The sequence below is a fragment of the Lingula anatina genome, chromosome 10 (genome assembly GCF_051362555.1).
Source record: "Lingula anatina isolate TDL-2025a chromosome 10, LinAna3.0, whole genome shotgun sequence".
NCBI classification, from domain to species: Eukaryota; Metazoa; Brachiopoda; class Lingulata; order Lingulida; family Lingulidae; genus Lingula; species Lingula anatina.
Genome location: NC_141776.1, coordinates 9144338 through 9171697, shown reverse-complemented (window position 1 = coordinate 9171697; position 27360 = coordinate 9144338). Strand labels below are relative to the sequence as shown.

Below are 27360 nucleotides of genomic sequence, written 5' to 3'. Positions count from 1 at the left end.
CACACACACACACACACACACACACACACACACATCTGGCTGTGGCAGAAAATATCAAATGTTGGAGTGCTACATGTACTGACACAATGGAAACACGTGCTTACTAGCTGATACTACATGTAGCTGAGAACAACTGATAGAAGTGTCCGATGAAAAGGAACAGTTTTTGATAAAAGCGGTTGCAACCACATTTTTCAGCCAATAAAAGGAATAAAGATATTTTCACTTTAATAAAGTAAATTAAAATTATCAAGCACTTTTGATAATTGATTCTTTTTCTGTATGTTAGCCATAGCCATCGGTCTTTGGATTTTTGAGCACTTATGCAATTTGTCGAATAAGCAGATTTATAAGTAAACTCCAGGTACCAGGCTTTCTGACGATATATTCAGCAATATTATATGACTCAATTTCTTCTTCCCTTTTTTAAGGCCTTCGAAGTTTGGCTCCAAAACTATTTATACTAGCACTCTCCCCCCCCCCCCCCCACCACCACCAAAAAAAGAAAAGTGGGCCTAAGATAATAAAAACCATATTATCAGGGGGTTAAATATTCAAAAGTAAAGTGCCTCAGGTGTTTTGGTGAAGGTTGCACGAAATTTTAAGAACTAAAATGTATTATTACTATTATTCACCCAAACCCAATGTAGAGGTGCATTTCACATGCTGAAGTGTCAGAAAATAAAATGGAATGAATTTAAAGTTGTATTCAATTTTCAAAACATGGACAAAAATCTACGACTGTCTTAATTTAAATTCAAATTTTAAATTTTACCATGCAAAGAACATGGTAACGTACAGGGTTACCACTTAATATGGAATATTATTTTTTGCCCAATAAATTTTCTACAAAATATTTAATTTCTCTCTAACTACTTTAAATCCAAAGCTGAGGTGTCACTCCATGTGTAGCCAGATGTGTTACCTAATTACCACACAACTCTCGAAACAATTGATGCATGCAGTTGCATGTTCTGTGGTCAGAAATGTGAGGGGTGATCTTTTCGGCAATTTCTGCCCTTGTATAAAAACGCATGGGTTTGGTCAATCTTTGGAGCGTGTTTAGAGAAGCAACAAAGGGATCGCTCTGAAACTTGACAGGTACCTTAGTGAAGATATGGTACGACAGCAAAGCAACGCAGCTTACTATGGGATTCTTGCTCTCAGAGAAAATGGCCAGAAACGGACAGCCACTGCCAGGTAATTCAACATTTATCAGGAACCGTTTGTGAAGTCCTCCAAAGAAATGCTGCTACAGGGGCACCTACTCCAATACCTCGACAGGATCGCCTTCTCCTTAGTGGAGGCCGTGCTGGTCGTACAAAGACAACCAGTGTCCTCAGAAAAGAGAGGCAGAATGTCATTCAAACGCCCGTTTCAAGGTCCCACGTGAACAAGAGATTTCTGCAAGTCGGTTATTTTGCACGAAGGCCAGTAAGGAAACCACTGTTAACAGCAGGTCATATACAGCGACGTCTGCAAAGGGCTGGGGACCACGTGCATTTGCAGCCAAAACACTGGAATCACGTTGTTTTCAGTGATAAGGCCAGATATGGATTTTTTAGGGTTGATCGTCGAATCCGTGGCCACCGACGTGTACGAGGGGCATAAAACAATGATTGTGCACTGCCTAGGGTGCAAGCAGGGGATGGTAACGTCTCTGTTTGGGGAGTATTTCATGTCGGTGCCCAGAACCAGTCGGTTTTTCTAGGAGGCAACCTCATCCAGGATTCCTGCAGAGACATTCTACAGCAAACAATACTTCGATTGGTAAGATTCATCTTCAGGAACAACTTTGTGTACCAAGACGACTGCGCAACCCCACATCGAGGCCGCAGAATCACTGTTTTTCTTCAAAACCAATGGGTTCAGCAACTGCCCTGGTCTGCAAACTCTCCAGATATGAACCCAATTGAAAATCTGTGGGCGGAAGTAACTCACAGAATTAATAGCTATGGTCCTCTGCCGGTAAATAGTGATGAACTGCGACCGGCAAATATCACTGCGTGGAATGATATCCCCACCCAAACTCTAAAAAACGTGTCACAGGATATGCCATGTAGGATGAGGGCGCTGCAAGCGGCTGCTGGAGGTCATACCCGCAATTACTGACTTCTCATGATTTATGTAGTGAGTTCTTTGACTGTGTAACATATCACTGTCCGGAGGCTATCACTTTCTTTAATATCTTATCTTATATTTTATACTGACATCAAACTGTTGATATGGTTTTCTGAGGGTGTTCCTTTCTTTTGAATGGCATCTTATGTCAGATTTAATATTATTGACCAAAATATCTCACAACAGAAGACTGGATGTTATTATCACTCAGTGACATACTTTTTTAATGACTCAAGCCAAAAAAAAAAAAAAAAATTAATCAGCACTCAAAAATAACAATGATAAAAAATATTCCATATTAAGTGGTAACCCTGTATGTTCCAAAAACGTACGGTAACGTATGTTCCGGGTCATTTAATTTTCATTTTTATACCGCGTCCCGATATTTTGTAGTGGTTCAGTCATGGTAAATTAGACATTACGTACAAGGAGTTTGCGTCATGGATAATAGTAGGTAACGTATGTTCCCTAGCTAGAAAAATTGTCAAAATGTTTCATTTTGTTCAAGTATTTGGCGCAAGAGAAAACCATATTTTCTTTTGCTGACAGAAAAATATATTGTGATTCCATGATAGATTGATTTCTGATATAATATTTGGACCACCAAGGGAAAATTTATTTATTTAATGTTTATTTTAATGTCGGTAGGGTTTATTTTCCCCGTTTTTTTAATATTCAGTGACAAGCAAACTAAAGTTGCTCAAAGACAATTAATTGCTCTATACAGAAGATTATTATATTTTTACAACGTTATACTTGTAGGAGATAAAGACCAAAACCAGTGATTATTGAATTTTCAAAGTGAGTAAAACGCTTCACAGTTTTGCATTTGTGACAGTAACGTATAGGCCTATTCCTTTTTTAGGTTAGACGATGACTTTTTTAATTATTATTCATGGTTCCAGGAAAGTGCAACTTTGATGCAAACTTCTTCACGTGGGACCCTAAAATAATCAAACATAGTTTGCAATCTGAATATTAAATGTTTTAAGAGCATGCCTGTGATATCAATTGCACCTCTATGTTGGGTTTGTGTGTATTGTGACCAGTGTTAAAGGCTCTGTTCTCACAACTTTTAGATCGATCTATCACCGCGGGGAGTCTCACTAGATTACTGTCAGATAATCCCCCTTAAGTGTCCGTCCCCGCCTACTACAAGCTTTAAGGGGTAATTAACTTTCGTGTCCGCCCGGCTGACAGCTATTTAGCGTGAACCCCCAGGGAGTTAGGTCGATCCAATGTAGGTCGATCTAATCTATGAGAATGGGGTGAAAGAATGAGTTCAGTGTGCACTTATCAACAATCCTTTCGGAGATAATTCTTCTGAAGTTATACATTATTCACATCAGCACCTTAAGATAAATTAATAAAACATCAGCAGGTTGTGCTACAAATAAATCTAAGTAGGCCCTAATTGTTTGCATGCTACACCTTTTTCTTGATTTATAAAATGTAGGCCTACTTGGCCGACATATTTTCAAAGTTTTTAGTTTTTCAAAAAGGGTGGGTAAAAAGAGATCCAAGCTGACAATGCAGCAGTCGCATTCTTTATGATCTAAATAATTGTCAGCACTGTAACTTGGATGCAGCGAATGAGCCTAAGTATTGGGACGTTTTCCGCCCTATGGTGGCTTGGGAAAGGGGAATAGTTTCTAGAGGTTCGGGCTTGCAACATCTCAGTATTTGAGCTGCGTGCTTAACAATGAGAATAAAAAGAAAGAGCTGTTGTTGGATCTGCGCGTTTCGCGACTGATTAAAAAATATTTTCAAGGGTTTTGCCCTACCACCACTCCATCTCACTCTACCCCACCCGACCTAAGGAGAACTAAGACGCGCTTGCTCCTGTCTCAAGGTGCATTAGAGGAGCTGAGTATTGATTGCGTCGGTGGAGACTATTTCAAACATGGCGTCTCCTTTGCCTAACGCCAGTGAACAGCGCTGAAGTTAAGCAATCGTCAAATTGAATACATCCGATAATTTAGAAGGGATCAGTGGAGGGCACGGGATTCTTGGGAGGACTTCTAGAAGCTGCTATCTGTATTAGTGTGCTGTAAATAACGGACGGTTACAACCAGGGTAAGAGTATAAGCTATATAAATTATAAATCATGACGTTCAACTTCATGTCGATGTATTATTTCTCTACATTCGTGTACTTTCCATTCTTATGCTCATTTGATCATGTTTGATGTGTATGTGTATATGTGTGCGTGCGCTAGCGTACGTGCGGTGCGGTGCGTGCGTGCATGTGTCGGACTCGATTAGTGAGAGAGTGAGAGAGTATACGGATATGTCTGTAGTAGTGAGATGTATTTATTGTTTGCCTTCTTAGTATGCTAAATTATAGCATGACTGTGTGAAAAAATGTACATGGTTATTGTTATCGTTTTGCACTTTCACTTTTCATTGAGAATGGCATAGTATTTATGTTTATTTCTTTTAACTGTAGAACTTAGAAGATTTTAATCCCATTATAAGTGCATTTTAATAAGACCATGGATTTCACGAGTGACGATTATGGTGCCACGAGTTTCAAGTCAGAACCCCTTTCACAACTACAACCTACAGCTGAAGGTAAAACACACGGTAAGCATCATTTTACATCTTACAATTGGGAGAATGGCTGTCATTAATTTATTGACTTAAACTTTCAGATTTGGTGCATTTGCATGTTTTTGTTTTTATGTGAAAAGGACAAGAACATGTCAAGACAATTGACAGTAAAGGTCACTGAAATAATTTAATGTGAAAAACACAGTCAGATGTTATAAGAATAAAATCATAGTTGTCTCACTTTTTTGCCTTTTTTTAATTTGTATGCTGTTGAAAGGTGTTTTTAGAATTACTTTTATTATTTATAAGGGATGTAGCAATATAAAGATAAGTTTGGAAGCAATTTTCATGTATAATTCTATGCACTCATTTTACCAGAGATATCTGACGCCAACCCAAATCAAGCTGGTGTTGGAGAGGAGATCAGCTGCCAGAAGACCTCTGGAGACAGTCTGAGAACTGACCCATCTGGGGGCAACCATCAGCTTGGTGAGTAAAGCCTGTGGTTACAGTAGGGGGAGGGAGGTTTGTCTTCGAGCCCCTGGCCCTTTTGATGAAATCATATGAGTTTGTCTATGTCATTCATCAACACAATGGCAACCATTAACCTTCATGAAGATGGCAGACTGTCTTGGTGAGCACTCCTTGTTGGTATTCTTGCTGTTTTGTAATTGATAGAAGTCAGTGCACAGTTGGCTATGTTGCAGGGTAGAAACCTAGTTTATAGTGTTAACTGGCATCCATGTTTCAGGGCAGAGAAAAGTGACTGACCCTGGTGAGCCATCAAGTGTGTTGATGATGGTGAAACCTCCTGGGGAAACCTTGCAGTGGACGCAGAAAAAGACTGAACCAGAACTCTACTGTGATGTAAGATTTTTTCCTCTGTACAGGGAAATTAAAATTTCATATAGATTACAACATTTTTTGCTGTAGAAATCAAGTTATAAATGATACCAAATTGTTGAAAAAAGTTAGTCTTCCATTACAACAATAATTTACCAGTTTCCAACTCCATAATTTTGATTAAAGCGACAATAAAATTTGAAACTTGTAACTTGGGGATATGTGCATGCAAGTGTAGAGCATACATGTAGAAGGCATATTTGAAGATTACAGTATAAAATGACTTTAAAGGTTTTGATTTTACATTGTAAAGAGAATCGTTGCATGTATCTGGGCGTAATTGTTCTGAAATGACCCATGTTCTGAAATCTCTCTCTGTCTCTCTCTCTGTCTCTCTCTTTCTCTCTCATGGTGCTGTTTTGATTGTTTGCAGGTCTGCAGCTGTCAGATGTCAGGGCAGAAGTCCTATGAAGACCACATGGCTGGGGCCAGACACATGAAGGTGGGCTCTCTGCTGGCAGCTTTACTCCTTGGCTGGTTAATATAGTTGTACTTACTGACAAAAAAGAAACTGTTATTCTTTGTCTTGTTTGCTTCCCACGTGCACTAGTTTGGTGCATATCAGTGCATTACTGTGTTTGGCCAAAAGTTACAGTACATATGAAGCAAGCCCTTAGCTATAAAGAATATAATCTGCTTCTGCTAGTTTCTTATTTGACTCAAATAAAGATGACATGCCAAAACATAAGCCAGTATAATCAGTTGATCAGCCATAACAGAGCTTTAAAACAACACCTTCAATTTTGTGGTGATAAATTGGCCTACTTGTCTTTCTCTCCAGTTCTTAACAGAATGCCAGATGATGTAGTAATGAATGGCATGTTACTGCAGCTTGCTCAGTTATTCAAATGAGTTGCCGATAACAACAACCAGGGGTTATTTATGTAGCATAGAAAATAGCAGAAAATACCCATTCAAAAATCATTTTTCAGGAAATAGGAAATGAAGCCCTTACTTAGGTAATTTTGTAAGTTATGATATTAGAAACTGTAAGGTGGCATTTAATAGGGTTTTTAAGCAAAATTTTACTTCAAGTGTGCATCTTTAAGGTTAACAGGTAATAATATTTAAATGCACAAGAAATTCTATATTTATAAATAACAACTTTACAAGTGGAATGTGCTTAATTTTTACCTGCTGATACTTTAAAATTACTGTTACACAAATAGTTGATGAGAGCAGTACTTAAAAAATATGATGAATTGGAATGGGGATGGAAAGATTTATTTCAATTTATCATGGCATTCTTACTCCAAATAATATTGCAATTAAAGCAATACAGAAGTTGTTTACCTTGGAGACTGCACCACTGTCATCAACTAGCTGTAGTCTTCATCTTGACAGTAGTGACTGCTGACACCACATACAATGCTGACTGGAACACTGAGGGTGCACTTGAAGTTGAAAATTTTAAAGTGCAGAAGCTAGCTTATCTTTAAATGTAGTTATCTGCAGGTGCTCTTTCCAACTGTGATAAAAATCTTCAAGAACGTCGTCAGCAGTTCAGCAGCAGGATGTGGGAGTGTGGCTCCTCATTCACTGTAATCCTCAACAACCTGTACTGAAATCTAGGACTGGGTTCCCATCCCTAGATCCATCCATCTGGACAGTCTAACTCCCTGGGGAGTCTGACTAAATTGCTATCAACTAACAAGCTTAAATGTCTGTCACGCCTACCAAATCAGCTAGGGGGTAAAGATAATTACCCCCTAACAGCTTTACTAGGCATGACAGACATTTAAGACGGTTAAGTTGATAGCCATTTAGGGGGCCTCCCAGGGAGATAGATCGATCCAAATATCTCTGGGAATGATCCGTAGGAGTTGCTCTACCTAGTTCAGAATATGATCTTGGACTTCATTCCCATAAACTCATCATAATAGCTGGTTTTATCTAAATCTGCGGGGCTTCTCACTAAAGTGCTTTCAGTGTAATTAGCTTAATTGTCTGCCATGCCTCCTTGAGTAACTAGGGGGGAATTGACTATCGTTAATTACCTCCCAGCAGCTTCAGTAGGCATGCCAGACATGTAAGCTGCTTACACTGAATGCAATTTAGTGAGAATCCTTACAAAGTTAGATCAATCCAGCTAGTACCATGGGTTTATGGGAACACTCCCTAGATCTTTGAATGGAGCTATGTGTTACGCCCCATTCAGAATGAGAAGAGTCAAGTGCTAGCTAGGCCACGACCTAAATATGGTGGAGCTATATGAAAGGAAGACTGCCTAATCATGTAATGGTCTCTCCCCCTCTCACACGATTCCCCAGGCATCGTCCCTTGACCGGTTGAATTGAGCTAAGATTTAATTACTGTGCCCCTGCAGGCACTACGCGTGGGGAGGCATGTGAGAGGCAGAGAGACCATAACAGGATTAAGTGGTCTTCCTTTCATGTAGGTCCGCGGCTCTTCTCATTCTGAATGGTCCCTTACTTACATTTGTAACATGAAACAAATAAGTAAAGAAGTATTTTGCATAATTAGAAAACTGAAATTGTCACCTGAGTCCTCAACAAAATCCTCAGAAGTTTAGCAGCAGAACATGGGAGAGCATCTCTCCGTATGCTGCACTCCTGTAACTGAATAAATCTGCACAAAAAATCTACAACTCACAGGGTAAGGGACCATTCCCAGACCCTATCATACTAACCGTGGATCGATCTCCAAGGGAAACCTTATAAATTGCACTGAACTTAAGCAGCCTAGATGTCTGTCACACCTACTAAAGCTGCTAGGGGGTAATTAATTATCATTTAGCAGTTTCAGTAGGTCTGCCAGATATCAAAGCCACTTTAATAAGCTGAAAGCAATTTAGCAGAAACCCCTTGGAGATTGATTGATCCTGTTAGATCGATCTAGGTATGGGAACCCTGTCTAAAACCCCTTGGGGAGGGGGGTTTTCTAGGTCAACACTAGTTAGTACCTATAACTTCCAGAATGTGTTTAAATTTAGAAAGAAAAAGACTGAAAATACTAAGGTATTGCAGCTACATTATTGCAAGTACTGTTATTTTGTTGCCTTTTAATGTATGATGTCATATCTTTGTGGCATGATGTCATATTCTTCATGTGTGACATCTCATGCAGTTATGATATCATGTGCTTGGTATATGACATCACATTCAGTTATGATATCATATCTGTTTTGTGACATCACATGTATTTATGATGTCCAGGCCTCATAAACGCTAATTGCCATTTCCGAAGACGAGCCTCAGATTCCCTAGCGCAAACGCCAATATTAATGAGCCCAACCTCAGATTAACAAGCACAACTTACTGAGCACAAACTTAGCATTTCCAAGCACTATCAATTTGTCCAGCTTCCATCGGGGGCCCCCCTGGCTACTTACATACGGGTTCTTTTTATCAACTTAGGACTATTTTCAAGATGGCAGAAGATACAAGAGACATAATGGTTGAACTTTCAGAGATTTCTGGGCGCAAACGAGTAATTTTATCTCCCCTTTCTGTCTCTTTGACGAAAGAGAAAGGATTTTGAACATCCACGCCACGGCCAAATAAAGTGGCTAGATCATTACTAACAGATTTTAGGACGCAAGTAAAAAATGATTCATCAGCTATTTTCACCGACTCAGAAATATCTGTTTCCATGTATCAGTATTTTAACTTGAGCAAAATAAACATAGAATATATAAAAATTCTCAAAACAAACCACACTTCTGCATTAGTATATTCCACTATCCATATCGCATATTAATACAGCAGCAATTTAGTGCTCATTAACTTAACGTTGTGCTTGTTAATCTGAGGTGGGGCTCGTTAAAATTGGCATTTGCGCTCGGGAATCTGAGGCTCATGCTAGGAAATGCCTAATCCGTTTATGAGGCCTGATGTCACAGGATATCTCCACACTGGCCTCTAAAAGTCTGAACATGACTCCATCAAAATGAAGTCATTTGTAAAAACCATTCCCAAGCTTTATCTTTACAGCACTTCCTAAACAAATATTTTTCGTTTGAAAGCAGATAGTCTTGATCTAGTAATGGTATTTAGGGGCTGGCTTGATTTCTAATAAAGCTATTAAAACTCAGACACTTCCCCTTTTTCAGTTCACAGAAGTGATGTAAAATGGCCAGGTACTGGAGACTCCAGATTTGGAGCCTATTTTTCACTGACTGATATAGATTACTTTTTTTAAAAGACAATGATCACAAACTAATTTGAAAACAATGTTCCTATACAATACATTAAACAAAGGAAAGTTTCAAAACAAAGTAATCTGTTTATTAGTCAGTGATTTTATGGTACAATTTCAAGAAACAAACATTTTTGTTGAGATTGTATGTTATGAAAATATTTTCTGATCTTTTCTCTCTCCAGAACCTGAAGAAAGTCAGTAATGGTGGTGAGTAAAGTAGCATAAGAGGTCAGAAATCAGAGAGATGACAACTCCAAAAGAGTATTGCATGATATACTAGGGTCATGATGTTTCTTGAAACATCTAATCCCTTTGTCTGGGACTAAAAAATTTTAACCAGTGGAAGATGAATTCATGCATCACATAGTCGAATGGAAGTTGATTGCTTTATACTGTGCAGATACCAGAGATGATTTCTGCCTGGGGTAATGTGATTAACTTTCCTTTTGTTGTGTGAACAGAGTTGTCCTCTGAAGCATATCATTTGTTGCGTATTACGTAATTGTCAGCACAGTAAAGATTCACTGTATGGAAAGCAAACTTTTAGAGGTAATACTGGTATCATCTTTAAACCATTTAAAGGTTTACTATAATATTAATTGATGCAGTGAATCTATATTGTATTGATGTCAAGGTATTCTGCAACATATCTTGTCATTTTCTGTAACAGCTGGCCCCTCTGATAGGTGCTCAAATGGAACAGCTGAGCAAATGGGTCTAATGGAAGAGCAACCCTCTCTGTAAAGGACAGATTAACCTTACATCCACATTTTCAAACAACTTTTCTTTGTACTGTAGCAGTTTTATATGTTGGCTGCAACTCCAGGCCTACCCAACTACCAGACTTGGCACCGAATGATCCCGAATTCACCGGTAGATCGGACCACAGTACCCCTTTTCAAGGTGTGCGTCAGTACACATTTCACATACAGTATCATACAGTACCCCGGAACAAATTTTGAGATGAGATGCACTACTTTTCAACCCCCTCAGAATCATCAGTATCACATCGCGTACTAGGCAAGAGCGGTGTCGCATCTGATACTGACGCACACCTCGAAAACGGGTAGTGTGGTTTGATCTACTGGTGAATTCAGGATCATTCAGTGCCAAGTCTGGTGGTTGGGTAGGCCTGAAATCTGTGGCACCAGCATGAACAGAATGTGACAGTTGGTTTTAGCCAAGGTGTCTGAGGTTCTTTGCTCCACACAGTATCCAGGCTGAGAGTAAAAACTGAAAAGCACAACAATTGTTACTTCATTAAACATATCACTGCATGAAGCAGCAAAGTCAAGCTGCACATTTCAGTAACCTTAAAAACATTGGAAAGTGTCATGTGAGAGATTCAGTCAGGAAGTCAGATTGACATGTAGACCGAATGTCGGCATGGCAAAGCAGGGGAAATACTCATATCTTTGCCTGCCATGAAGCTTGTCAAGATCAGATTATAATTTTATTCTTTACATTAATCTTTTTAGCTCTACACAGACATTCTGAGTTTGGATTAAATTTATTTTGCTTAACATCACTGTCCATCATCAGATATATTTTTTAATCACAGCCAGAATATAAACTAAGTTTACTATGGAGTTAAGACAAATAAAGGAATCTGCTAAAGCCATTTTGTGCATAAACACTATGATTACATGTATTATAGTTACCATAGGTTATGTGTGATTAAGCATTGCTGCAGATACGTATATATAAACATGTTGTGTATTACACAGTTCTTAGTTCTTAGGCTGGGAGAAAATGATTTTTTCTCATGCACAGAATCCGTTACAGATTAGTAGTTAAAATAATATAATGTAGTATGTATTTTAATTGTCTTAATTCTGTAGAAATAAGATTTTTTTATATCATTTCTAGAGCTGGTTCCTAAAAAGAAGAGTAGCACCAAAGTAGCTGTGGCTCAGATTCAGTCAAAATTGGATGCCATCACTGAACCTACAATAGGTGAGTTCTGCTGGCAGTTTCCACTGTGCAGTTATTTAGGATAAAGAAGCAAGGAAATATACTTGCTTGTTATATCATGTAATTTGGTCACAATTCTGCAAAACTGTGTGTGCCAAAGCATCCACATTTAAATTTATATCTGTTTTATGTCAGCTTCGTGTGGTTCAGCTTTGGTGGAAATATAGGCTAGCTGTTTTGTCTTAGATTATTGTTTTTTAAGCAACATGTTTATTTTTATTAATGTGTGGTATTTAAAACAGATGCATGTTGATGGTAATTCTTTGCAGTTAGATTGGTTACATGTTGAGTTTAAATACACTGCTCAAAAGAAGTCGGGCTACACTGCTCAAAAGAAGTACATATGTATATAGGCAACCCCCGCCATTTGAGAAGTTTAAAACATGACTACTATTATGAAATTTTAGGAATTTTAAGAAAAAATAAAAAACTATTGGATAACATTTGGATACTTTAACTGTCATGCAATAAAAATAATTTTGCTCTCATTAAAAGTAATTAATATGTATAATTATTATTTTGTGGGGTGAAATATGTAAAAATTGGGGTAAAATTGCTTTGCCTCCCAACTTATAGTAAACATTATATTAATATCTGCTATTCTAAGTGTTCCCTAACTTCTTTTAAGTAGAATAAGTGGAAAATATATGAGGTCGGTATGGTTTATATTAAGATCTTTCCAAACCCAGGTACTATCAGGTGCAGTTCATATAGGACTGAGTAAATACTGATGTTATGCTGTTCCAGGTTTACAGTACATCACTGAGTTTCAGAAAGAGAATCAGTCCATGGAGCATCGGTATGTGTGTAACCTGTGCGAGTCCAAGTGTGACCCCAGAACGCTGATCTCTCACGTCATTGGAGCTAAACATAGGGCTGCTTATATTGTAAGTTTTATTTGCACACACACACACACACTTAGAAAACAAGCATGCAAGACTTGCCAGCAGTGTTTGTACGTGTTACCTCTGGGGATGCCATTTTTGTTGTCTGTAGTGTCAGCAAGTTACTGGGATAATCTTTGTTGATACTTGCACACGGATTACATAGGCTGACTATGTCTACCTGATTGATCTTATTTCAACAAGGTGAAAAGTGTGATGGTTTTGCATGTGCATGCACACACACACATACACACACAAATAAACTCCCACACACTAGATATTTGTTATGAACTAAAGCAGAAAATGCTTTTTCTGTTAATTATAGAAGATGTTTTGCGTACAAGCTGTCACCTGTACATCTGACAATAACTGAAGTGTACATATTTGGGAACAATAACAGAAATATATCCGACATCAATAAACATCTTGTTTTTACAGAAAGAACATTACATGAACTACTTTGCGCTGATGCGACAGCATGATATCAAGAAGTCTGAGAAGTCTGCCATTGTAGAGGAGTATGCGCGAGAGATAGAGAAGCAAGAGGGCAAACAGAAGGTGAAGCTGAAGGTGGAGCTAGACCCCTTCTACAACCCTAATCAGGTGGCCAGTAAGACCAAGGTGCAGGAGGGACCAGGTGGGTACAAAGTATTGGAGTTGGGTGACCAGAAGAGAAAATCTTAAGTATAGAAGTTGGAAGGCTGTGGAGAGGGTGTGTGAGGAGGTGGCTGTAGGGAGGGGGGGGGGGGGGGGCTGTGGAGAGGGTGTGTGAGGAGGTGGCTGTAGGGAGGGGGGGAGGCTGTGGGGAGGGATAGGGTTGCTTTCTGGGCAAATCTGTGCCCATCTGCCTTTTGACAAACCTGCTCCTTATCAATGTCAAAAATTAAGTTCTAATAGTTAAGGATAATTGCATGTTGCAAGCTCAATATCAGATTTGTAAACACCAACACAAAATCAATGACTCAAACCATGATTTAGTGGCATGAACTTAAAATAAGTGGTCATGAGCATCACATCAAAGAACACATTGCCAAACAATTTTACCAACATTTACCCAAGTCTGTAGCTGAATACATACAGGTTCTTTTCTCAACCCAGAACTATTTTCAGTATGTTGAAAGATACAAAAAACTGCACGTTAGAGAATTAGGAGATTCTGAGTCAAAAAGAATGATGTTTTCTCCTCTTTCTTCAGTGTCTGCACAGACAGCTGCCATGTTGGTCATGTGATGAAGTATTTTAAAATTTCCCCTTTGCCAACATTTGAAAATTCAGTTTTGCCATATAGATTTTTAATGATCAATGTCCTATCGTCCACCGTTGTGTCAGCAGTATATCTCAGGGTTACTTCTTGTCTCAATTGCTCTGTATATTTATGTCCATTTTTATTTTTAGCGGCAAAGAGAGGGCGTTTTGAGAGGCCTTGGAACCGTGGGGGTGCACCAAGAGGTGGAGGGGCTTCCGGAGGGGGCAGTTATGGAGGAAGCAGAGGGGCCAACAGAGGAAGCAGCCCAAGAGGGAGTAGAGGGGCCCCAAGGGGAAGAGGAAGGGGTGAGGTGCTGTCAGGTAAGGGGTCAAGCTGGTCACAGTTGCTACATTATTGTGAAGTGGTAGGATTATGTTTTAGGCTAAGGGCCTTGTTTCCAATATACTTGTACAATCACCATCTTGTTAATGTTAATCTGACTGCATTCAGCAAGAGTCCCTTTCGAGTGTGATTGATGTACATAAGAGAATATTATCATTTGGGTGGCACCCTAAGTTTGGGTGTTTTTTATCATTGTTAGGCAGCAGAGAGCTGGATGACCCATACTACTTCAAAGGGAACATGAACAGATATAGTGAGAGCAGTGGCCTCCAAGGTAACAGACAGTATATAGACCTGTTGTAGAACACTATGATAAGTTATATATGGAAATGATGATTAGACTGTAGATAGAGTGTAGTACTTCACTGAAAATATTTATATTCCTGTAAACGCTTTCTGCCAAACCATTGTCCTACATTACCTCTGTACTAGTAGCACAGCAGTCCTAACCTGGGTAGAGCTCCATATCACAGAATCAAAAAAGTATTTTGTGTGGAAGTTGAAAAACAACATGAAATTGTTCTCTTACTCCCAGGTCATGTTGTTTTCAATTTCTATTTCAAGGGATTTATTTAGAACTAGAAAATACAATGTAAAATTCAATATAATATAAATGATATAATATTAAGCAAAATTGACAAACTGCAGGTAGCAGACAGCTGGATGACCCATATTACCAGGAGACCAAGAGGAGTGTTCCTGGCAGCCACAGAGGAAGAGGAGGGCGAGGGGAACAGGCAGGAAACAGAGGAAGAGGAAGAGGTAAGGATAGAACTGGAAACAGAGGGAGAGGAAGAGGTAAGGATAGAACTGGAAACAGGGGGAGAGGGGGGGGCATGAGGGCATAGGCAGGAAACAGAGGAAGGGGTAAATAAAAGATAGAATTACGGTCTTTTCAGTTTCATTATGTTTTTTTTCTTAATGATGATACAATTTTGAAGTAAGTATAATTGTACCACCAGCGTTAGCGCTGGCGGTACACATGGTTTCGGTCTCGTCCGGATCGTTCCGCCGGCTCCGCCGGCTCCGCCGGACGGCTACCGTTACCGCTTCTCCTCCTAGACGGTAAGGCCCCCCATACCCATCTCATGGATTTAGGTCACCTATAATCTCAACTCGTTCCACGTAAAATTTGGGCTTTGTCGGTATTGGGGTCTGGGTGTGGCACTCATTGCAATGCACCCTTGTCCAAAAATGGCAAAATTAAATGCTAATTATCTACCCTACGGAAGGAGTTACGGGAAAAATTTCTACAGACGGCTTTCCAAAAGTCATATGTGTAGATTTCAAATATACCCTCGGATTTGACCTTTGACCTTTACTTCAAGGTCAAATGGGCCAAAATTTTCAAAAAAATGAAATTTTTTACGAAAAAAAAATTTTTTGCCCTGTTATTCAGACACCACACAGACTTAACCAATAATATTATTGGAAAGTGTTACCCTTCAGGTCATCTTTCATCTCCGTGAATTTGGGGTCAATCGGTGCATTTTCACAGGAGTAGCGGCCATAAGATACCGAAACTGAAAACTGTCTCTAATTCGGGAACCGTTAATGCTAGAGACCCATTCTTTTTTGCATTTTGTAGAGCATGTAAAGCCCAACACTGGAGGTGGTCTCGGTTTTTTTGTATTCCATACGGTTTTCGAGTTACGCTGTATCAAAAAGTACATATTGGTGGTGAAAGGAAAATGTACGGAAGCCCACTGGTGCCATATGTAGAAAAAAAATTATCTCGAAATTTCGAGATACTATTTTGAAATTTGAACAAAAAAATTTACCACCAGCGTTAGCGCTGGCGGTACACATGGTTTCGGTCCCGTCCGGTCCGTTCCGCCGGCTCCGCCGCCATGTTACCGTTACCGCTTCTCCTCCTAGACGGTAAGGGCCCCCGTACCCATCTCATGGATTTAGGTCACCTATAATCTCAACTCGTTCCACGTAAAATTTGGGCTTTGTCGGTATTGGGGTCTGGGTGTGGCACTCATTGCAATGCACCCTTGTCTAAAAATGGCAAAATTAAATGCTAATTATCTACCCTACAGAAGGAGTTACGGGAAAAATTTCTATAGACGGCTTTCCAAAAGTCATATGTGTAGATTTCAAATATACCCTCGGATTTGACCTTTGACCTTTACTTCAAGGTCAAATGGGTCAAAATTTTCAAAAAAATGAAATTTTTTACGAAAAAAAATTTTTTTGCCCTGTTATTCAGACGCCACACAGACTTAACCAATAATATTATTGGAAAGTGTTACCCTTCAGGTCATCTTTCATCTCCGTGAATTTGGGGTCAATCGGTGCATTTTCACAGGAGTAGCAGCCATAAGATACCGAAACTGAAAACTGTCTCTAATTCGGGAACCGTTAATGCTAGAGACCCATTCTTTTTTGCATTTTGTAGAGCATGTAAAGCCCAACACTGGGGGTGGTCTCGGTTTTTTTGTATTCCATACGGTTTTCGAGTTACGCTGTATCAGAAAGTACATATTGGTGGTGAAAGGAAAATGTACGGAAGCCGACTGGTGCCATATGTAGAAAAAAAAATTATCTCGAAATTTCGAGATACTATTTTGAAATTTGAACAAAAAAAATTTTTATCTCGAAATTTCGAGATAGCATTTTGAAATTTGAACAAAAAAAAAATTATCTCGAAATTTCGAGATAGCATTTTGATATTTGAGCAAAAAAATTTATCTCGAAATTTCGAGATAGTATTTTGAAATTTGAACAAAAAAAATGCTATCTCGAAATTTCGAGATAATTTTTTTTTTCAACATATGGCACCAGTCGGCTTCCGTAAAAATGTGCAGTACGGTAATGGATAATAAATTTTGAACTCCGGAAAAATAAAACATAATGCTTGGCAAAGCAGACAACTTGTGGTCAAAAATGACATTATTTTATCAAATTTAAACTTCTGCAACTTCAGAGAACCTCCCATTTCAAGAACTTTGACCAAAATGACCTTTTCTTTATTTTAATTAATTTTTTCTGTAGGAAATTTATGGCACATTATGGTAACTCCAAAATTATAACATTTAGTCCCTTATATCTCCAAAACTGGCAGAGATAGGTCCATAGTTACTATTGAAGTTGAATAGGAAGTCATATACTGGCAATCTTACTGTGACCTTGACATTGACCTTTGACCTACTTTTCACCATGAACTGAACTTTGCAAATTTTGCTTCCCTTTTATCTCCAAAACTGGCAGAGATAGGTCCATAGTTACTATTGAAGTTGAATAGGAAGTCATATACTGGCAATCTAAATGTGACCTTGAAATTGACCTTTGACCTACTTTTCACCATGAACTGAACTTTGCAAAATTTGCTTCCCTTTTATCTCCAAAACTGGCAGAGATAGGTCCATAGTTACTATTGAACTTGCATAGGAAGTCATATACTGGCAATTTTACTGTGACCTTGAAATTGACCTTTGACCTTCTTTTCACCATGAACTGAACTTTGCAAATTTTGCTTCCCTTTTATCTCCAAAACTGGCAGAGATAGGTCCATAGTTACTATTGAAGTTGAATAGGAAGTCATATACTGGCAATCTAAATGTGACCTTGAAATTGACCTTTGACCTACTTTTCACCATGAACTGAACTTTGCAAATTTTGCTTCCCTTTTATCTCCAAAACTGGCAGAGATAGGTCCATAGTTACTATTGAAGTTGAATAGGAAGTCATATACTGGCAATCTTACTGTGACCTTGAAATTGACCTTTGACCTACTTATCACCATGAACTGAACTTTGCAAATTTTGCTTCCCTTTTATCTCCAAAACTGGCAGAGATAGGTCCATAGTTACTATTGAACTTGAATAGGAAGTCATATACTGGCAATTTTACTGTGACCTTGAAATTGACCTTTGACCTACTTTTCACCTTGAACTGAACTTTGCAAAATTTGCTTCCCTTTTATCTCCAAAACTGGCAGAGATAGGTCCATAGTTACTATTGAACTTGCATAGGAAGTCATATACTGGCAATTTTACTGTGTCCTTGAAATTGACCTTTGACCTTCTTTTCACCATGAACTGAACTTTGCAAATTTTGCTTCCCTTTTATCTCCAAAACTGGCAGAGATAGGTCCATAGTTACTATTGAAGTTGAATAGGAAGTCATATACTGGCAATCTAAATGTGACCTTGAAATTGACCTTTGACCTACTTTTCACCATGAACTGAACTTTGCAAATTTTGCTTCCCTTTTATCTCCAAAACTGGCAGAGATAGGTCCATAGTTACTATTGAAGTTGAATAGGAAGTCATATACTGGCAATCTTACTGTGACCTTGAAATTGACCTTTGACCTACTTTTCACCATGAACTGAACTTTGCAAATTTTGCTTCCCTTTTATCTCCAAAACTGGCAGAGATAGGTCCATAGTTACTATTGAAGTTGGATAGGAAGTCATATACTGGCAATTTACTGTGACCTTGAAATTGACCTTTGACCTACCTTACAATGAACTTAACTTTGATTGCACCATTTTTAGTTATATATATATTTTTTCCATATTTTGAAAATTCTTGTTGATTGCATTTTTACAGCTTGTCAAGCACAAGACTGGTGGCTGCACCCCTTATTTTGTGTATGTGGGGGTCTATACGAATGCGCTTGCTCCAGCTGGTGGTACAATATTCGGAGGCGGTATCGCCTCTCTGATCCTCTAGTTGAAAAGCTAAATTAAAATTTTACTAGTTGTAAAATGTTGTTTTAGGTCGTGGATTCACAAGGGCAGATAGTGAAGAATCATTCAATGCTGAATTCTATGTGGGACGTGGAAGAGGGCGTGGTCGAGGGTAAGTTTATCTTTATTCTTGCATATATTTTGACAGTAAGTTTTGCGTGCTTTGAGAGGCTACAGGTCAGTTCATTATTCTGATCTGAACAGTTTTACATGAAGCAAGCTGAAAAGCAGTAGGTCAACACCTGGGCCATATTTTATGAAAACATTTGGGACACAGAAGGTGAGATATTGTGTCACTCTGAGCACATTATTAGGTAACAGACAGTAGATAGACCTGTTGTAGAACACTATGATAAGTTATATATGGAAATGATGATTAGACTGTAGATAGAGTGTAGTACTTAACTGAAAATATTTATATTCCTGTAAACGCTTTCTGCCAAACCATTGTCCTACATTACCTCTGTACTAGTAGCACAGCAGTCCTAACCTGGGTAGAGCTCCATATCACAGAATCTTGTCTTGTCATTGCATATGAAAATGGCTAAGTGTAACTTCAGATTAACCTGTCTAGTACTCAACCTACAAAATGTAATTTTTGCTTGCCATGGGAATACAGTCCCCTTGTTAAGGCTGAAGTCAAAAATAAACCTTGTTTCTCAGATCAATGCATGTCCAAATTATCTTGAACATTTGGAGGTTAACTTGGAAAAAATTTTGAATGGGGGTTTTAGTGGCATTTGGGGATTTTATAGTCACCAGTTTAAGGTTGAAAGATGTTAAATAGAATTTGTTATATTCAGTCAGGGAATTGAACTCTTTCTGTTTGTAAGTTATTTTCCTCAAGGTATCTTTTGTTTCTTCTAAATTTTCTTTAATTCTTTGTTTTATGTCACAGGTCGAGGGTCTGGCTGTATGAGAGGTCACATGAGGAGGAGGATTTCTACTCTAAACAGTTTGATAACTTTGCTGCAGGGAGGGAATACAATAAAGATTACTACATTGTAAGTTGTGTTTCATAAAACTAGATATGTGGTATATTAGTAGTTCAATAATAGCTTGTTTTACATCTTTTCAATGATAAAATTTAAAAATTTGGCAGTTTTAAGTTTAAAAAATGTTTTAACTACTTTCAGTAAGTAGAACATGCATTTTTGTAAAATAGTCACATTTGGGTTCATTAAACTTAGATATGTTCCCTATGGATATCACTTCATGCACATTTTACTTCTTAGTATGTATTTTCCCACTTTCCACCATATTGCTTTGGACTCTTGCTATTTAGTCTCTAAACTAAGTAAAGGAAAACTCTAATTTTATCATCCCATCTAGAGACCAGGAAACTTTCATAGCATTTCATGTGTCTAGTTTTACAATCATTTTAATCTTTAAGTGCATATAATACATTGTTTCCCTTACCAGTTATTCTGGAAACTGTGCTTGCCATCAGGCCACATGGACCTTTATAAATGGCTATACTTATGTAATAATTTCTAAAGAGATAATTACAAAAACTACACTTCAAAAGAAAAAAAAGCAATTTACTATCTTTGAATCTGGGAACAGATTCATTAACCATTGGAAGGTATGTGAAAATTGTGCTTTACCTTGGGAAAGTCTGCTTTATGGATCTTTTCCCACCAAAATGAAGAGTTCTTATGTCTTATCCCTTTTAACACTGAAACCACTGATTAACTGAAATCCATTGAAATGGTTCGTCCAGAACTTTTATTATTGACCTTTCTATTTTCCAAGGATAAACAGCCAATGACTCAATTGTCAATGGACAAGCTGCAGAAAAGACCAGGAATGGAGGATAGAGAGGTGAGTGGCTACTATTGGGGAAAAGCATTGATATATTCAGCAGAGATGAGAAAGATAGGGGAGACCGGAGCTAGTTGGACCTGGGGTAAGTTGGTCCCCCATCAAGTCTCTTTAATAAAGTTACTTTAAGATGCTAAATTATTTCATTTGGACTCACTGCTGAAGTTTCTTAGCACTATTGGATATGATCACTTTACAAAATGATTTGATCAATTCTTTTACCCCATAGTCACTGTGTCACAAATTGATTTGGGGGCCAACTTACCCCGGTTCCAACTAGCCCCGGTTTTTCCTATTGGTCAACTTTAATCTGAAATGAGCTAGATTTTGGCATTGAAAGCTAGTCTTTGGGGAAATTCTTTTCTCTAGTTATGTACTTTTTATGTACAGACACAGATGTGTCTGTAAATATTGCCATCACCTGCGTCTGTCGTCGCCGTCGTCGCCGTGCACTTTCAGCGTTAACACCATAAGTGGAAGACAGTTTACTTTTTGGCTTTATATTTACAGAGCTGATGAATATACATAAAACGCAGGTCAAGTTCGAAAATCAGCATGATCGGGCCACTATTTTAGTAGTTATGCTGTTTTTTCACTTTTCAGCATATATGCAACACTGTAAACACAATATAAGAAAACAGATAGGCCAATTGTCATGAAACTCACAGGAGTGGTCAATCTTACTAAAACGCAGGTTGAGTTTGAAAATCAGCATAATAGAGCCATTATTTTAGAAGTTATGCTGTTTTTTTTCACATTTCCTCAGATTCAATTCTTAGGCATGTTAACAGTCTCATTATTTAACTAATAAGATACATAAAAGTGTTTGTTTGACATTTCCTGCATCTTTACAACATCGTTAGTTGATTATGAAAAAATAATGATAAACTTGTTATCGTGTATTGTGTAATCGAGTTTCAAAAATGGAAATAAACTCATATCATTGCAGTTTGTCAGATTCAATCATTCACTATGTTCAGAATCTCAGAATGGAGGAAATTGGACATTTAACACTGTTCTATTGATATTTTTCACATCTCAACTTTTTCTTAGTTGATCATATAAAAATGGCTGTAAACTGTTAATGTTGTTTTACGTTAAAAATTTGTTAAATATAGGAAGACCTTTGATAGTCACATTTTCTGAATATCCATGATACTAATATTTTATTATTAAAAATTGATGATCATTATGCTGTTAAACATTATGTAATATTGCATCAAAATTTGAAGAAACCCCTATTTTGGGCACTGCTCCCATGATGACCATTTAAGGAAAACCATGTCACTTACTGTTCTCAAACTTACAGGAAAGAAACATGGGACTAAAATACAGCTTCAGGAGGCAATGCAGTCTGTTTGGTAATTCTTTCTGGCAGTTAAACAGTTTTTTGTGAAAATTTAGTTTTTCACATATTGGCATTTTCAAGGTCTGACTTTGAAGTTCCATGGGCTTGAAGACCTTTGTTAGTCACATTTTCTGAAAATCCATGATACGAATATTTTATTATTAAAAATTGATGGTCATTATGCTGTTAAACATTATGTAATGTTACATCAAAATTTGAAGAAACCCCTATTTTGGACACTGCTCCCATGATGACCATTTAAGGAAAACCATGTCACTTACTGTTCTCAAACTTACAGGAAAGAAAAATGGGACTAAAATACAGCTTCAGGAGACAATGCAGTCTGTTTGGTAATTCTTTCTGGCAGTTAAACAGTTTTTTGTGAAAATTTAATTTTTCACATATTAGCATTTTGAAGGTGTGACTTAGAACCTCCACGGTCTTGAAGACCCATGCTAGTCACATTTTCTGAAAATCCATGATACAAATATTTTATTATTAAAAATTGATGGTCATTATGCTGTTAAACATTATGTAATATTGCATCAAAAAAGAAGAAAACAATTTTTGGTGCTGTTGCCATGATGACCATTACGAGAAAACCATGTTACTTATGATTGTCAAACTTTCAAAATAGAAACACAGGACTAAAATGCAGCCTGAGTTGGAAAAGCAGTCTTATTGGCTTCTTTTTCTAGAAGTTATTCATTTTAGTGAAATATTCATTTTTATCCTGTTGGCATATTCATTGTGGGACTCAGAGCTCCCATGGACATGAAGCCGAATGGAAATCAAATTTTCTACATGTTCATGCTATTTATAGTCAATAATCAAAAATTGGTGATAATAATTCTGTAATTTATTATGTAATTTTACATCAAAATTGACAGAAATCTTTTTGCACTGCTACTACAAACATTATGAAAAGAAAACTGTGTTACTTATTATTATTTTTAACTTACAAGTATGATTTTTAGGATTGGCATGCAGTTCAAATTAGAAAGCCAGCTCAATTGGGTTATCATTTATTATTGAATTTATGCAATTTTGTGTGAAATTTTCATTTTTCTCATTCTGGTATTTTCAAAGTGTGAACTTGAACTCCCGTGGGCCTGAAGCCTTATGCTTGTTACACATTTTACTTACATTGGTATTACCTGTTGAGCATAATTGAAATTTAATGTTGAATTTGTAGTTAAGCATAATGTATTTTTGCATCATAATTGACAGTAGCCTATTTTTTGCATTATTATTTTCTGCTTTTTGTCTGTACATTTGACAGCTTTGCGGCCTTGTTTTTATAAATGTTTAAGTCTGGTAAATGTCAGAAGGTAAACAAAAACCTTTTGACTTTTTTCATGGTTTTAATGACCAAGATAAAACAGAACAGTATTAAGGATTGTATCCATATGTTTGACTTTTCATTTTTTTCCCTGTCTCACATTGCACTTTGTTTTTTGAATAGATTGTTGAAAATTAAAAGAAAGAGGTGTAAATTTTACTTCATAATTTTTTCTCACACACTTCAAATAGATGGGTAATAACTATCTGTTTTTTAGAGAAACTATTCTTATGATGATTCCCGTGGACTAGAATCAAGGGATGCTTTTAGAGGCTCTAGCAGTGACTTCTATGAGAAACCAGAGTATACCAGGGAGAGAGACCCAGAGTACCGCAGAGGGCTACCACAGCCTGGTGTTCAGAGAGACAGTTTGGCTGAGAGACTTGATAGTGAAAGCAGTGGAATGAAAGGGATGCTGCAGACACTGGTGAGCTCTGTGATATATTTATATGTGAAGTATGTGATGTATTTAGATGTGACGTATGTGAAATATCATGATGTGACAAAAGTGATATATTCAGACCTTTTGTCTGCAAATGTACAATGATGAATAAGGCATAAAGTGGAAAACCAGTTGACCTATTGACTTCAAACTTTAAAAAGTGATCAATATTACTAATTTACTGGTTGAGTTTGAAACCAGGCTGATCAGATTTTTTTCTTGAATTTATTTTTATCAATTTATGTATTAATTAATTAATCTATTTGTGAAATGTTTATTTTTCACAAATTGGTATTTTCAAGGTATGACTATGAACTTCTATGGGTCTGTGATTCCTTGCAAATTTGCTGCAATATAGCTGCAAATTAGCAGCAATAATTTTTTTCTTGCAAACCCCTGCAAACTCGTTTTATAGCTTTATTGAATATTAATTATTCTTTATTTGATATATGATTTTAAGTTGTATATTTTCATTATAACTGAATTAATGTCTTCAGTCGCAGTGTCTGGTGAACAATGAGGATGAGGCGGCCATGGCTCTGCAGGTGTCCAATGTACTGTCCCAAGCTTTGATGGCATACAGACAAAATAAGGCTGGTGGGGTAAGTAGACTTCGTGTCTTATTATAAACCAATATTGTGGGGTAGGTAGTCTTAATATAAACCAATAGCACTTCATTCTTCTTATAAACCAATATCTCAGTGTAGATAGGCTTCATCTCTTAAATTATAAACCAAGATGTGATGATTTATTTTTTATTTTTTGTGAATAACGTATTAGTATCTTTTACCAATTCCAGTCAAACCCAGCACCATCAGCTTCCTCTGTAGCCAGTTGTTCATCAGGAGCAGCCACAACTTTTGGCTCTCAGTCAAATGTGACATCAGAACGTCAACTCCAACCCCCTCCCTTGCCTCCAGTGCCACCTATACCTATGCTCCAGCCTATACCTCCACCCCTACCCAAGAGCAGTTACCCCTCAAACTTCCCTAGTTCTGATGATTATGGACAAGACTATGACCCCTACAGAGACAACTCCTTTACATCATTTGGACAATCCTGAGGTGGACAGCAGGGATGGCTTGGGATTGTACAAAGTGGAAGAGAGGATCACTTTATAGTTTTGTGTTCACCTGGAACAGCTCAGAAGTTCTGCACAAAGTCAGTAGGAGAGAACACGTCCTATCAACTTAATGGGGCAGATGACTTACAGGCCATGAAGTGCTTCTTTTGGTTAATTTCTTATGTGGACCAATAAGTGACTATGAAAATTAATGGCAAAGAAACCAATTTATTTGTGCAAAAAATGAATTTTTTACATTTTTTTTCCATGACCACATTAGTAATTTTCTCTTGGTAATTGATAGTAACTTTTGGCATTCATACATAAAACGGTTACAGTAAGCATTTTTCAGTTTTTTTTTTTTTGTTTTTTTTTAATTTTCTTTTGGCCTTTAAGCATTAGTGACAGTGCCATCCCTTATAATTTAATTGTTCATTTTTTTAATCAAATTCATGGCATACTAATCAGTCAATTAACAAATGGACTATGATGTGACGTGGGGGAATTGATTTATGTCCCACTGCTTGATCAAAAATGCAAGTAAGTAGCATTGCTGCTAGTCAATGCTACATCATTGCTACATCAATGTTCTATTTTCTCCTTTTATACATTATAATTTATGGTAATTTCTTGATCTTTTCAATGGGCAAAAGTTATCAGCTTTCTAGATACATAATCTTATAATCACAAAAATTATAGTTCTGTATAACATTTTTACCACATAGAATAGATGTAGAATAGCCTGCAGTTTAATTTTGTTGCTTCCACTTAACAGGAATGCTCCAATTATAAGAAATATGATTATGACTTAAACGATACAGTATCTGTAAAATTCACAATTTTCCTCTATGAAAAGATTGAGTAATTACACCTCCTTTACATCATTTGGACAATCCTGAGGCTGACAGTTCTAGAAAAACAAAATAAGCTAAATTTTCATTAGAAAAGTCGCTATTTTGTCAAATCTTTAAATTACACAGATTGTTAGTGGCTGTCCTAAGATATACTGTTGGCAGTATTGACCTAGAATGTTTGTGTTTTTGTGTATATATGAAATACTGAAAATAAAACGTTAGGCAAACTGACGTAATAAGTGTTTTTCACATTCTATTTCTTTTGGGCATTTATATATATATATATATATATATATATATATATATATATATATATATATATATATATAATACGCCTCAGCTTTTATAATTGTGTGTTACATCATTAGAGCGAAGTTTATTCATCGTTATCTCTCTATTCCCAACCTACGCTCGATACGGTGACTCCCGTTTTCGCCAACATATATTTATAATGATATAAAATCTAGCAAATAATTTTATTCAAAAAGACCTGCATATATAAATAATCACTTTGACCGTATTGTAATTTAGACTGAATAAATGCTACCATGAATTGTTAACAGTACGTTGACTTGTAAGAATTCCATTAGCTACTTTTTTTAACACAGCCAGAGCAAGATAACTATATTTCTACGGGATCAAATCTGAATCGCCATATACACCTAACTTTGGCTGGAAACGATGAACCCCTAGGTACGCAACATTTTCCTATTCCTCATTTCACGGAATTTACCCAAAGTGTGACCGTTTCTCTAGTATTGGAGCTGCACAACTACTGAATAACTTCTGATAAGTGAAATCTCATCTGACCAACCTTTGCTTTAATATGATTAAACCAAATATAAGACCTCTTGTGGCAGACTGAGAGAAATTTTGAAGTGTCGTGAAAATCATATCCAAGATATTTATATTTGTCTACCCATTCTATTCGGTGTCTCCAAAATATATATACTATATATGCCGTGCATTCTTAATGTTAATGTCTTTAATGTAGACATTTTGATTTTTTTTTTTTTTTTTTTTGTTTTTTTTTTTTCTCTTTTGTAATTTTAAATTAACATTCGCCCTTCATTACACCATTGGTCCATTAAGTATACGAATGTATCAATTGTATCAAGGTCAGTTTCCGATAAGATTAAAATAAGCAACGATCGCATTATCTCCTTATGCCATTAAAATTACCTATTGGTTTCTTTAACGAATACTCATTTTAGAAGAATAATAGAAAATATTCGCTTTGGATAAACGATAAGTTCTTGTGAGAGAGAAATAAATTTGGCAATTTTCATACCAGTTTGATAAGAGAAACTCGTGGATCTGAGCAGAGATGAAGAGGATTAATCGAGTATTTTGTGGCAGTTCCCACATCCATTCCAATCGACTGTCACCCAGTCGACCTGTAAACCCGCGAATAATGTTAGCTGCTTTACTAGAAATTAAGTACGTAAAATACATCAAAATACCCCGGCAGTTAACATAACATCACTTCAGTTAGGGACTAAATCACGAAATGTGACTTACGAAAATTGTTATTGCACAATTCCTAAAGAGCACGTTGTGTTGAACTAACTCATCAATGCATGGTAGATTTATACATTAATA

The 27360-nt window shown here is 37.1% G+C and overlaps 1 protein-coding gene across 3 annotated transcripts; it reads left to right on the top strand.

The window, feature by feature from the left end:
• The first annotated feature begins 3996 nt into the window (after positions 1 to 3996).
• Positions 3997 to 25989, top strand: LOC106159484 (uncharacterized). Of its 3 annotated transcripts, none has more exons than XM_086997021.1 (18): positions 3997 to 4197; positions 4613 to 4706; positions 5052 to 5162; positions 5425 to 5540; positions 5950 to 6018; positions 9920 to 9944; positions 11607 to 11693; positions 12459 to 12598; positions 13034 to 13232; positions 13991 to 14161; positions 14383 to 14457; positions 14832 to 14945; positions 18916 to 18997; positions 19784 to 19889; positions 20641 to 20709; positions 23617 to 23826; positions 24339 to 24443; positions 24641 to 25989. In XM_086997021.1, the coding sequence occupies exons 2-18, from the start codon at positions 4616 to 4618 to the stop codon at positions 24902 to 24904; spliced, it is 2034 nt and encodes a 677-aa protein (XP_086853147.1). In that variant the 5' UTR covers positions 3997 to 4197; positions 4613 to 4615; the 3' UTR covers positions 24905 to 25989. The 3 variants fall into 3 exon arrangements, with proteins under 3 accessions (XP_086853147.1, XP_086853148.1, XP_086853146.1); XM_086997022.1 differs by having other exon boundaries at positions 4570 to 4706; positions 13991 to 14146; XM_086997020.1 differs by having other exon boundaries at positions 3998 to 4197; positions 4570 to 4706.
• Positions 25990 to 27360: the final 1371 nt, after the last annotated feature.